The sequence below is a fragment of the Chanodichthys erythropterus genome, chromosome 20 (assembly GCF_024489055.1).
Source record: "Chanodichthys erythropterus isolate Z2021 chromosome 20, ASM2448905v1, whole genome shotgun sequence".
Lineage (NCBI taxonomy): Eukaryota > Metazoa > Chordata > Actinopteri > Cypriniformes > Xenocyprididae > Chanodichthys > Chanodichthys erythropterus.
In genome coordinates, this window is record NC_090240.1 from 35,154,951 (window position 1) to 35,168,923 (window position 13,973).

At 43.9% G+C, this 13,973-nt stretch overlaps 1 protein-coding gene across 1 annotated transcript; it reads left to right on the top strand.

The window, feature by feature from the left end:
• Nucleotides 1-721: 721 nt before the first annotated feature.
• On the top strand, nucleotides 722-13,694 carry tgm2a (transglutaminase 2, C polypeptide A). The gene is made up of 12 exons (XM_067371534.1): nucleotides 722-899; nucleotides 2,725-2,952; nucleotides 3,391-3,509; nucleotides 3,670-3,798; nucleotides 4,067-4,244; nucleotides 4,606-4,735; nucleotides 5,110-5,213; nucleotides 5,290-5,532; nucleotides 6,208-6,483; nucleotides 6,554-6,714; nucleotides 12,994-13,130; nucleotides 13,547-13,694. Exons 1-12 carry the CDS (start codon nucleotides 722-724, stop codon nucleotides 13,692-13,694), a joined length of 2,031 nt encoding a protein of 676 aa, XP_067227635.1.
• The last annotated feature ends 279 nt before the right edge of the window (nucleotides 13,695-13,973 follow it).

Sequence of the window (13,973 nt, forward strand, 5' to 3'; positions counted from 1 at the left end):
CTTCACGCCAGCATTTGAAGCAAATACAGCACGTTTTGTGGTGCATTTGGATATTTATTGGGAAAATGCATGAGAAATTATTTGCCATGGTGTCTTTACACGTTCTGTGAAAGCATGGTCAATTCTTTATGTACATGTGGTTGCAATGTAAAGATCATCCACAGCTGTCATCTGAAGCATGCGAAACAGTTTATTCACTTCTCTTGACAATCAAACAGATGATTGCATTGCAAAACCTTAAATTTTTTTTGTCTCCAGTTAAAATACTTCATTCTCAATGCTTTTCTTCTACAACAGTCAGTATTGCTGACATTGTGCTATCACTCGTGACTGTGGTGTTTATCCATTTAAAATATCTACATAGCTTCATGGGTCAGAGTGCTAAAACCTGACGTTTGGCAATGCTTTGCATCCGTTTCTAGCTGTGCATGACGTTCCTGTCCATTGCAAAGCATGCAAACCCATTCATTCTGATTCCTCAAATGTTAGTCAAGAATTGATGGGTCATGTGCCAAAAATAGAAATGCTTAAATGGCAGAATGTTGTGCATGTGTCGAGAACTGCTTTGCCATTGAAAATTACAAATACAAGTGAAAAATATTATATATATATATATATATATATATATATATATATATATATATATATATATATATATATATATATATGCACAATGCATTTTTCAAAGACTACATGTTTTCTGTCTCTTCCCTTCACAGTCATGGAAATTGAACACATTGATCTGGCGTGTGAGGAGAACAACACGAATCACCACACGCTTCTGAACGGTGTGGACAGACTGATCGTGAGGAGAGGACAGCCGTTCACCATCACTCTACATTTCAGACCGGGAACTCACTTTCAAAATGGGGCCAATATCAATTTTATTGCCAAAACAGGTTTCTCAATCAGTTTCATACTTTTCGGACTTTGTATAAAACATGCAACTGCATATCTGAACCATTAGATACAAAACTAAAAAAAAAATAACTTCATGAGTAGGTGATATGAGCGAAAGCAACCACTGCCAATGGATCAGAGTTGAGCAGACTTTAACTTTTATGCAAATGATTGCAGCAATAACCAATGGGAGTGCAGAAAGTGAAGCTCATGTGAAAGCAAAGCCTGGAAACTGCAGTTGACAAGAGTCCGAGTTTAACTGACAGATGCTGTCATTAAGAACTAATATTATATATATATTAGTTACACTCAAAAAAATGATTCTAGCTGCTTGTTCAGTTTATTTAAATAAAATAAGCTGAACCAACACAAATCTTTAGTTTTTTACTTAATTGGCATTCGCACTCAATTGTTAAATGAAATTAAATTTGCAAAATGTTAGGTCAACCTAAACCATTTGTGTTGGGACTACATGAATCATTTATGTTGCATTGATTGAACCTGGGCAGTGGATTTCTAGTTCCCAGCATGCTTTGCGTAGGGAAAGATTGGGACAGTAAATGTTGAACTTAAGTGCTGTTTAATGTGTTTTTTAGTAAAGGGAAATACCTTTTAAAGTTTGAAGTTCAGTTATATTTGACATTTAAAAGAGTTTATGTTATGTCGATTTTTTGAGGTTACCATTATGCTGAAGTGTAGACCTTGTGGTTAGGCTCTAGGTGGCTACGTAAAACAAATTTATATTGTTCACAACGAGCATTAACTGTGCTCAAGCCAGTAATGAGAAGTTCTTTATCTGATCATTATTTGCATGCTATAAATGTTACTTAGCATATGAATAGTGTTATTTTAGTTTAGTTTTTATAGAAATATAAATAAATTAGTTTGAGGGTCAGCACAAAATTTACACAGTCTACATATGGTCATCAGCTCTTCCCCTCTCAATGGTCATGAAACATTTATGTCTGTGTACAACAGCTACTCAAAAACTAAGCACAAGCGCACATCTTCACCATGATGGTAACAAAAAAAAAGCACTGGTTGGATCAACAAGAATGAATTATGTTCAGGAAACATACACAGAATACGTCAAATGAAACTGGTGTGATCTCATTCAATTAGGATGAATTTCACTCATTAGTACAATTAACCTAGCTTAAGTTCAAATAAATCAGTTCAACTGTGTGGAAATAGGTGTCATAATTGAATTAAGTTAGACCAACAAGTTATTTTTTTGAGTGTAACTGAGAGTAAGTTGACCGAGTGGATCTCTGAGCTTGTGTGAGTGAGTGGAGGAGCGGCTAATTAGCATATTCATAGATCTGCATATACTAAATTAATGAAGGGTGCACATTCAAGCTATTTTAAGGCATGACGATTTTTTTCCACAGGAAAAACGTTTAAATTTGTCATATTGGTGATCAAATGTGAGTTTTAAGGGATAAAATTATTGACTACAGGGGGACTTTGATGAAATAATTATGATACCAAACTGTAGTAACATGCACTTATAAATCATTCACAATTAAACCAGGAACGTGCATGAAGAGTATTGAGGCTTGTTTCACATTCAATGCTAATGACTTTGTTAAAATACTTAAAACAAATTAGGGCTGGTTTTATTATGGGGCGTCCCATGACATTAAAATTTACTCCTGCATTTAGAGGATTTACATAGTTGAAAGGCATGAAAGTAATGCTGCACACAGTCATCAGATCATAGGCTATATATAATTAGAAACATTACGCAAAGGATTCAAAACATGCATGTCGCATTTAAGAGTACTTGTGTTTATCCATTCATGTCTTTCTGTTTAATCTCAGGTCCAATACCCTCAGTGGAAGCACAAACCAAAGCCAAATTCAGCCTCAGTAAACTCATCTCCAGATCATGCTGGAGCGCCACTGCAGAGACGACGTCCGACAGCACAGTCTCTCTGACCGTGTGCTCGCACCCAAACGCCCCTATTGGAGTCTATAAGCTGATCCTGGATCAGGGAGAAGGAGTTGGTCTGGGAGAATTTGTCCTGCTCTTTAACCCCTGGTGCAAAAGTAAGCTGTTTTATTATTAGTGATCAATATTGATGAGCACATACAGTAATTAAGCAGGAGCTTTGTGCAAAAAAATCAGTTTTTTGTAGTTTGATAGCACATATATCTTTAATGGCATCAGCACAAAGGGTTAAAACAGGATTTTTGCATACGTGTTTCAGTTTAAACAGTCAGATTAGAATTTTTTAACTCCTCTTCATCAAATTAGGTAACATTAGGCCAATCAGAAGCAGCGCTGTGTTATTCTACAGCATTATATAAACCTGTCCACCAATTTTTGAGTCAAATCGTAATGTCAACCAAGACTTTATTCTAACATTTGTAATGGAAGCACTGCTAATATTGCTTGGTTTGCATTTTACATTAGTTGTAAGCACTTTGGATAAAATCAATAAACATGTTCAAATTAACCTTCTCAGTCTGTGTTGGTTGTTTCAGGGGATTCAGTGTATCTGGCAAGTGATGCTGAAAGGGAGGAATACATCCTCTCTCAGGACGGGCTGATCTACCGTGGGCTACCCAAGCGTATCACAGTCCTACCATGGTCTTTTGGACAGGTTCTGCTTCTTGAAATTTCTCTATGATTGCTTCAGAGTAGCAACATGTTCATCAGAAGCTATCCTTAATTCAAGCAGAAGCAGCCAATAAAACACTGAGTTGGTATTAGTGCCCGAAGCATTTACGCTTCACTGACACGTTTGGTTTCTGTTTCCACAGTTCGAGTCTGGCATATTGGACATCTGTTTGCAGATTTTGGATGAAAGTCCAAACTACATAAGTGATGCAGCTCTGGATTGTTCTGAGAGGAGGAATCCTGTGTACGTGTCTCAAGTCCTCAGTGCCATGGTTAGTAATACACCTCAAACATTACTAAAGTTACTATACCAACTATACTGTAGTCGAAGTGTTTCACCAGCTCAACTGCTATTTAGTTACAATCTAGAACTTGATGTTTAGATTCTAATCTATGTTTAGATTAAGCAAAACTATCAATTTCTTCTTATTTCTTCTTATTTTGTCTAAAATGACTTGCATGCATGCATGCATTGAAGAAAATGTTAAAGGTTCTTTCAAGTGCATAACTCACCGCCATGTGTTGTCTTGTATTGTTCAGATCAACAGTCTAGGAGATAAAGGAGTTCTGGTGGGTAACTGGTCAGATGACTTTGAGGACGGGGTAAAGCCCACCGTCTGGAAGGACAGCTGCTCCATCCTCCGGCAGTGGAGTAGCGACGGCTGCAGGGCGGTGCGTTACGGACAGTGCTGGGTGTTCGCAGCTGTTGCCTGCACAGGTGATGCATTGACTTCTGCAATAATTATAAGAAGTCTATTAATAATCATTCAACCAATTAGCAAGCAGATGCACCATTGCACTATAGTAGTTGGTGGAGGTTTGTCTGTGTTCATTTTATTTGTCCAAGGCGGTCTGCATGGTTCTGAATATGAAACACAAGGAATAATTATAATAATGGTTGAGGTAATTTCTAGATTCATCATTAAAATGTTTTAATAACCTTGGTTCATAACGTTCACTTTTATGTTTACTTTTTAAAGGCCTATACCTGTCCCGGTTTTTTCAAACTACCCTCCTGTACAAACAATGTCATTTATGATAGATTCTGATCCATATTTTATGCTTTATTTGTGTCCCAGTGTCCAGAGCTCTGGGAATCCCATGCAGAGTCGTCACTAACTTTGGATCAGCACGTGACAGCAATGGTGACCTGATAATGGAGCGTTTCTACAATGAATTTGATGAGAACATTGCTAACGACTCCATATGGTATGTATAATAGAGCCAAAATTAATCCAGATAAAGTTAAATGGAACATTCTTAAAAAATAAAGGTTCTTTATTGGCATTGATTGTTCCATGAAGAACCTTAAAAATCCATGGAACCTTTCCATTGCACAAAAGGTTCCACTATAACCACTATTTGTCCACTATAACCTTTCCATTATAGTGGACAAAAGGTTCTTCAGAATATAAAAATGTTCTTTACACTGGGAAAAAAAATGGTTCTTTTAAGAACTGCTTACTGAAAGGCTCTTTGGGGAACCAAATATGTTTTTTCTATGGCCAAAAAAAACCCTTTTGGGAACTTTATTTCAAAGAGTGTAAAGCAAATATGAAATAAAGTACCTTGTCCTTGCTCAGGAACTTCCATGTTTGGGTGGAGAACTGGATGACACGTTCAGATTTGCCACTTGGGTACGAGGGCTGGCAAGCGAGTGACCCAACACCACAGCATACAAGTGAAGGTGAGCAAATAATCAACATCTGATTGAAGAAAAAAATCAGAGTCAATGAACTTCAGTTGTGTTGCCCTCCTGTCAGGCGTCTTCTGTTGTGGTCCAGCCTCCGTCAGAGCAATTAAAGAGGGCGAGCTCACTCTCCAATACGACGTCCCGTTCCTGTACTCTGAGGTGAATGCTGACGTGGTGGAGTACATCAAACTGAGAGATGGAAGAGTCTTTAAGATGGGAGGATCCACTACGGAGGTTGGGCAGTCAATCAGCACTAAAGCAGTGGCGCGAGATGAGAGAGAGGACATTACACACAACTACAAGTATCCAGAGGGTAGGGAGGCATTCTGGGTACTTTCATTCATTCATGGTTAAGGATTTAGATTGGTAAGCAACAGGATTTACTGCAGGTTCAATTCCCAAAAGGGAATCCATAGCATAGAACTGGTGTGTCTGTTCTGCTTGGGGAAAAAAGGCTGAATGCAATAACTCAGTCAAAGTTTGGTGCTGGTCTAGCTGGTGTTTTATCAATGGTGGACTTTGTGAGGCTAGTTAAAAAGCCTGAGACACCAGCATCCAAAACATGACAGATTCCTGAGAGTAAGCCTGAGCATTTTCTGGTATCCATAAATTATGACGTTAATGGGTTAGTTCACCCAAAAATGAAATTGCTCACCATCATGTCGTTCAAAACCCATAAGACCTTCGTTCATCTTCAGAACACAAATTAACATATTTTTGATGAATTCCGAGAGCGCTTCTAGGTTCTACATCAGAACACCGGCTCAGTATTGGCTGACGCTGTTCATATGATGTTGATGCAGGAGCTGGCCAATAATGAGCCATTCTGACGTAGAACCCATGTTTACAATGTCAACAGCTTAGTACACTGACAGGGAAGAGAAGAAATTGTTGAATAAAGTCTTTATTTTTGTTTTGTTTGCACACAAAAAGTATTTTCGTCGCTTCATAACATTAATTTCACTTGCCCCCATCATATTCTGTTCAGGTTCTGAAGAGGAGAGAAAAGTTTATGAGAAAGCAAATCATCACAACAGACTGGCACAGGCTGGAGAGGAACCTGGTTTACACATCAAGATCAGAGTGACTCCGGATATGCAGATCGGCTCTGACTTTGATGTCTACGCAGAGCTCAAAAACAACACCATGGTCACAAAGACCTGTCGGGTCATGTTTTATGCCCAGGCAGTCTCCTACAATGGCAAACTTGGAGAAACCTGTGGACTGGGCGAGTTTACAGAGATGAATTTAGCTTCGACTGAGGGTAAGATTAAGTGTGTGTATTCAAATGTATTCAAACAGGTAGCCATGTCTCATCTTGTTTTCTGTTTCAGGGGGTAAGGTAACTCTTCGACTGGAGTACGCGGAGTACAGTAAAGCCATTACTCAAGACAGGATGATCAAACTGATGGCTTTACTCATCGATGCAGAGACACGGGATTTCTACAGAGCAAAGCGAACTATCGTACTGGACAGCCCTGAAATAATCGTCAATGTAAATTTAAGCTTCTGATTTCGTTATACTAAGCTTAACGGTTTACATTAACATTATGTGGGCTTTACAAAATTAACATACTATTATTCGGCAGAAGTTTTTTGTTTATTAAATCCCTAAATAGTCACTAAAATGCTGTACATTATTCAACCCGTGGAGTTCCCTTTCGTGGGAACTATCGACGCTACCTCAGTGACGTGATGGGAATCCTCTGCATTTTTGTGTTCGTGAAGCACTATTGTATCCAACCAATGAGAGAACGCGACGTCAGAGGCGGGCGACGTCGCGGACAGGAACCTATAAAGCATGCCCAGAAACAAAGAACGCTAGCTTCTGTTGTCTTGAGTAAGCGCTATTTGTATCTTGTCTGTCTTATTTACTGTTGTTTGTCTACCATCTCGCCAGAAAGTGATCTCTACGTCTGAGGACAAGAGTTTCTAACAAGTGAAATAAGACACATAAAAGACATATATATATATATATATATATATATATATATATATATAAGAAAATGACGGAGAAAAGCCAGCGTTTCACTAAGTGTGCACCTCCTTGCCCGCGATTCATCGTAGAGGGAGATACACACGAGATGTGTGTGAAATGCCTGGGAGTTGAGCATGCACAGGCAGCTCTTGAGGGGGCTGTCTGTGTGCACTGTGAGCGACTCACTCTCAGGGCGCTGCGCTCACGCCGGGCGCTCTTTGAGGAGGGCGCCGCGGCGAGTGTTCCCCGCGGGTCTGGTCCCGCTGCTGCCGAGGCACAGCGAAGGCTGCACTCGTGGGGTTCACAAATGGATCTAGCAGAGGGGGGAGAGACGGGCTTTGCCTTATCGCTCCCCTTACCTGCTAGATCTAGTGTCTCTCCTTTGGTGGTGGAAGCACGCGCTGCGGTTTCTTCCACTCAAAGGGAGGCACCGGCACTAAATAAATCTTCCTCCGAGGAGGTTGATGTTGAAGGTGTCGAGGGTGGTGATGAGGGACCGTCATCCTCATCTCCAGCCCATGAGGAGCTTATGGAGGTAGTGACCCGGGCAGTAGAGAAACTAAATATAAGCTGGCCCGCAGAGGAAAGCGTTCCTAAAGTTAAAAGCAAGTTGGATGAACGCTTCCTCCCAGCTAGGTCACTACCCCAGCGTCAGGGACTGCCGTTCTTTCCCGACCTCCACACTGAGGTGTCGAGGTCGTGGAATAGACCTGTGCAGTACCGTGTCTTCAGCCCACAGACATCAATGTACAGCAATATTACTGGGCTGAAGCAACACGGTTATGGGGCGATGCCTCGGGTTGAAGAGACGCTTGCGAGCTATCTCTCGCCCGAGTCTGCATCGTCCCTGAAATCCCCAACGTTGCCCACCAGACCTTTAAAGCAAACATCGAATCTGGTGGGCAAGGCTTATTCGGCAGCGGGTCAGGCTGCGGCATGTCTGCACACTATGTCAATATTGCAGGCATACCAAGCTGATCTGCTGGGGGAGATTGACGAAAGTGGGGAGGTAACCTTCGAAACCATTCAGGAGTTGAGGAAGGCCACGGATTTAGCTCTCCGTGCCACCAAGGAGACGGCCAAGTCAGTAGGCCGCTCTATGGCAGCCCTGGTGGCCACGGAGAGACATCTGTGGCTCAACCTCGCTGATATTAAGGAGAAGGATAAACACATCCTCATGGATGCGCCGCTTTCCTCCGAGGGCCTGTTCGGCGACGCAGTTAATACTGTCGTCGACAGGTTCGAGGAGGCGAAAAAGCCGAAAGCGGCGTTCCAGAGGTTCCTCCCCCGAAAATCTCATGTGTCCCGAGGAGCCGGCTATCGGCTGAGGCTGCCCCCGCCCGGCAGCCTCAGCCGATAGCCGGCTCCTCGGGACACAGGTCCCAGCAAAAGGCTAGTGTGGCCGCCCGTGCTCCCCTGCGGAAAGCTTGGGGACCGGAGCGTGCTGCAAAGCCAAAGCCTTCCGGGGGTAGGGCGGATCTGAGGACCGTCATTATTTCCCGGAAGGCTTCCCAAAAGAAATCCTGATGATCATGGGCCAGGGTTTCTGAGGGCAGCCCCCTCCGAAGGGGTTCGACGATTAATTTCTGTTCTGCCAACCCTGCCACCCAGTGTGCGACAGGGCGCAGCAGTCCCTTTCGATCCTCCGAGGAGGGTCGGCCAGCACGTGATTCGCTTATCTGCCGGTGCGCCGCGTCAGATAAACGAGTCAAGTGCTCAAAAAACACCAGAGACCAGTCTCGAGAGGCTGGTTCCCTTAGTAGAATTCTTGGGGGAATGGAAACTTCTTCCGAATATTTCGAAATGGGTGCTGCTCATGGTAGAACAGGGTTACAGAATTCAGTTCGGTTCTCGTCCGCCCAGGTTCAGTGGAGTGATTCACACAGTGGTAGCTCCAGAGCAGTCTCTGGTAATGGAACAAGAGGTTACGATGCTTTTGCAAAAAGGGTCTATAGAACGGGTTCCCTCTCCCAGCAAAATGTCAGGCTTTTACAGTCGCTACTTCATTGTTCCAAAGAAGGATGGGGGGTTGCGTCCGATCATAGATCTTCGTATACTAAATCGATCTGTAAAGAAGTTGAAGTTCAAGATGCTTACACTCAAACTGATTATTCCACAGATCAGATCCGAGGACTGGTTTGTGGCAATAGATCTGAAGGACGCATATTTTCACATTTCCATCCATCCTTCTCACAGGAAGTTCCTCAGGTTTGCTTTCGGGGGCGAAGCATACCAATACAAGGTTCTTCCCTTCAGCCTATCACTATCACCCCGCACGTTCACGAAGTGCGTGGATGCAGCCTTGGCTCCGCTGACACTTCAGGGCATCCGCGTGCTGAACTATATCGACGATTGGTTGATTTTAGCTCAAACAGAACGTCTGGCAGCTCAACATCGAGATGTTGTGTTGTCGCACATGAAGAAGCTTGGGCTGAGGCTCAACGCCAAGAAAAGTGTGCTGGTTCCGAGTCAGGTTGCCAACTATCTTGGGGTAATCTGGGATTCCATCACGATGCGGGCGCAATTGACTCCCGCTCGTGTGACTTCCATTCTCGGGGCCGTGAATGGGGTGAAGTTAGGCCGGTCACTCACTGTAAAACAGTTTCAGAGACTGTTGGGTCTGATGGCAGCTGCGTCCAACGTTGTTACTTTTGGCCTTCTGCACATGAGACCCTTACAGTGGTGGCTCAGGACCAAGGGGTTTTCTCCGAGGGGAAATCCTTTTCGCATGATCAAAGTCACGCGGCGGTGCCTTCGTGCTCTGGTCATGTGGAAAAAGCCTTAGTTCCTGTCCCAGGGACCCGTGTTGGGAACTTCATGTCGTCGCGTAATGCTTACGACAGATGCATCCCTCACGGGCTGGGGAGCGATCATGAGTGGTCGCTCAGCTCAAGGTCACTGGGAGGTACACCAGCTCTCCTGGCACATAAATTGGCTGGAGATGCTGGCAGTGTTTCAGGCTCTGAAGCACTTCCTCCCCGACCTGAGGGGCCACCATGTGTTGGTTCAGACAGACAACACTACGGTGGTCTCCTACATAAATCACCAAGGGGGACTGTGGTCTCGTCCACTATGCAAACTGGTCAGTCACATCCTCCTGTGGACCCAAGGGAAATTACTCTCGCTAAAGGCGGCGTATATTCCGGGGTATTTGAACTTGGGGGCGGACGCTCTGTCTAGGCAGAGCGCGAGTCCGGGGGAATGGAAGCTTCACTCAGAGGTAGTGGAGCTCATATGGAAAACATTCGGTTGAGCGGAAGTCGATCTCTTTGCCACAGAGGAGTCAACTCAATGCCCTCTGTGGTACTCTCTGAGGCACCCAGCTCCTCTGGGGTTGGATGCCATGATACAGACGTGGCCGAGGCGACGTCTGTATGCTTTTCCCCCAGTCTCTCTGCTCCCGGGAGTTCTGGACAAAGTCCGTCAGGAAGGGGTAGACCTCATATTGGTGGCTCCTTTCTGGCCAACAAGAATATGGTTTGCGGACCTAGTATCACTTCTTCACGGCTCTCCTCTGGAGATTCCAGTCAGACAGGATCTCCTGTCCCAAGCGGGCGGCATGATTTTACATCCCCGTCCAGAAATGTGGAAACTGTGGGCCTGGCCCCTGAGGGGGCGAGGCTCATAGAATCTGGTCTCCCAACCAAGGAAGCTTTATATGTATAAGTGGAAGGTTTTCGCTACATGGTGTAGTCATCATAGGGTGGACCCGGTCCACTCATCTGTCAGCTATGTGCTTCAATTCCTTCAAGAAAAGCTTTCAGAAGGCTTAACTCACTCCACATTGAAAGTGTATGTGGCTGCTATTTCAACCTATCATGTTCCTATGGGTGGTGTCTCGGTAGGTCGAGACCCCTTAGTTGTTCGCTTCCTTCGTGGCGCACTGAGGCTGAGGCCTTCAGTATGCCCAAAATCTCTGACCTGGGACTTAGCCATTGTGTTACAAGGGTTGGCTGAGGCGCCCTTTGAACCTTTGGAAGATGTGTCAGATAAAATGCTCACATTGAAGACTGTGTTTTTACTGGCCATCTCATCCTTGAAAAGGATAGGTGACCTTCAAGCTCTTTCGGTTTCACCATCATGTTTAGAGTTTGCACCAGGCATGGTTAAGGCCTTTCTACATACAAGGCCTGGTTACATTCCTAAGGTCCCCACTAGGGTCCCAGGTCCTATCGTTTTGGAGGCTTTTTATCCCCCTCCGCTCACTAATCCGGATCAGGAAAAACTTAATCTGCTGTGTCCTGTGAGGGCATTGGACGCTTATGTTCACAGAGCTGCCCTGTGGAGAAAATCAGACCAACTATTTGTATGTTTTGGGTCCCCGAGTCGAGGGGGCCCAGCGTCTAAGCAGAGGATGAGTAAATGGGTGGTTGAGGCCATCTCATTGACGTATAAAGCCCTGGGGAGTCCGTGCCCCTTGGATGTTAGGGCACACTCAACAAGAGGTATGGCTGCTTCAAGAGCTCACATGTCAGGAGTTTCCTTGGCGGATATTTGTGGCGCTGCTGGATGGTCATCCCAGCACACCTTCATCAGATTTTAAAATCTTAATGTGAGTAGTACTCCGGGTGCTTTGGTGTTACAAGATAGCAGCCAGGCACTCGGAGGCACGGCGTAGTGGGGACAGCGTTCCCATCACGTCACTGACGTAGCGTCGATAGTTCCCACGAAAGGGAACGTCTTGGGTTACGAGTGTAACCCTTGTTCCCTGAGTAAGGGAACGAGACGCTACGTCACGTTGCCGTACCTCCAGCATGCCTGGAGCGCTTACTTCAGACATATCACAGAAGCTAGCGTTCTTTTTTTCTGGGCATGCTTTATAGGTTCCGGTCCGCGACGTCGCCCGCCTCTGACGTCACGTTCTCTCATTGGTTGGATACAATAGTGCTTCGCGAACACAAAAAATGCAGAGGATTCCCATCACGTCACTGACGTAGCGTCTCGTTCCCTTACTCAGGGAACAAGGGTTACACTCGTAACCCAAGACGTTTTCAAGCAAGATCCACCACATTTGGTGCAGACCATCAGCCTGTTTTGATTCCACTTTCAAAATCATTTTCTAAAGCCTCTTTCACACAGAGATTCAGGAAAATACACGGATAATGTGTCCCGGCATCATTTGATTTTGGTTCATTCACACTGCCAGTGATTTTCCGGAATCTGTTCACACACAACCCATAAAGTCACGTGACATCAGAATGTGATGTGACGTGCGTCTCCGTAGCGTCTTAAGCTTGTTTATGATCTATGATTTCTCTCTTGAGAAACCATGCTTGTGCATTTTTTTTTTGGGGGGATTCGATCATAAACTAGTGCATCGTGTACCATTCCAGTAAGCTGGAGAACGATCTCAGCTGCAGCGTCATCATTACGACACACCCCTTACAGCATTGGCCCTGCCTTTCGGTCACACAGGACACATTCCAGGACTGATCCCAGCCATGGTACTTGGTCCCCATCACAAGATCGATCCCGGATTCAATCCCAGAACGTGTGTGCGTTCACACAGGAGGCACTCTCGCAATTTTAGGGGATCAACGCATCCCCAAATCTAAATAGAAATGTCCATCTAACAACCTTTTCTATTTGTTAAATTAAATAACTACAAAATTACGTTAATGTCTAATGTTAAAGCAAAAACCCTTAACCTTTTAAGAAAAAGCAGGACTACTGCTGGACTGAATCAGGAGGGTTTTTCAAGTTGCTCGCTGAATTGAGACAGCCAGTACATATTTAATCTGAATGAGCGTATGCATGACTCATGGCTCTAATGAGGTGTGATTCGTTCCTCCACAGATTCTGGGCGTGCCGAAAGTGGGCCAGATCCTGTTGGCAGATTTAGTGCTGCAGAATCCACTGCCAGACCCCCTAGAGAACTGTGTGTTCACTATACATGGTTCCAACCTGACCAACGGCAAACCCATCACTCATGAGTAAGTCATCTGATCACTTAGGATCAGGGTGTGAAATAACATCCCCCCCTCTGTCAGCAGACATACCTGGTATCATTTTAACTCATCACTTGACCAATTTGGGAGACAGATGCAGCATTTGTTCAGTGCTAATGCATCAATACATAACTAAGTGAACATTGCTGAATTTAGTCCAGTATTGTGTTTTTAAATTTCAGCTTACTTATTTTACCTGTTTGAGATATTAAAGATAAACTAATGACTGAATTCGTGTTGCTCATTAAAACCCTAAACATCTTAAACAGTCACACTGTTTTCTGACTAAAGCATTTTTTCCCATGATTTGTGACACTGTCAAAACATTTGTGGCTGTTTTTAATATATAATATAGAAAAATGCATGAGTTTAACCATTTTTTGTTTTTGATTTTTTGGCAGAGTTGGAACAGTTGGTCCTAAAGAGTTTGTCACCGCCAAAGTGGAGTTCACACCAAAGTTGCCAGGACAAAGAAAAATACTCATAGATTTTTCCAGCGATAAACTTCAAAACATTGAGACCTACGAGAATCTAGTCATCTATGAATAAATGGGCTGTTTTTACTTATGCTTGTGATGTCTTATTCTTTTAATGGTATCAAGCTTTTTTAACTTGTTTGGGGCCAGGCATAATTTTGATGCTGGCACTTTTGAATTTTCAGAAAAACATACACAACAGGACTTGAACTTCCCAAATGCCAGGTTTGGTGCAAAAACTACATCTTGTTACGCACCCCTACATTCAAGGCAAAAAAAGGGGAACCGCAACACAAAGAAGGACACGCGAAACCCAATACCTCGTTAAATATTTATTCAACACGCCACAAGA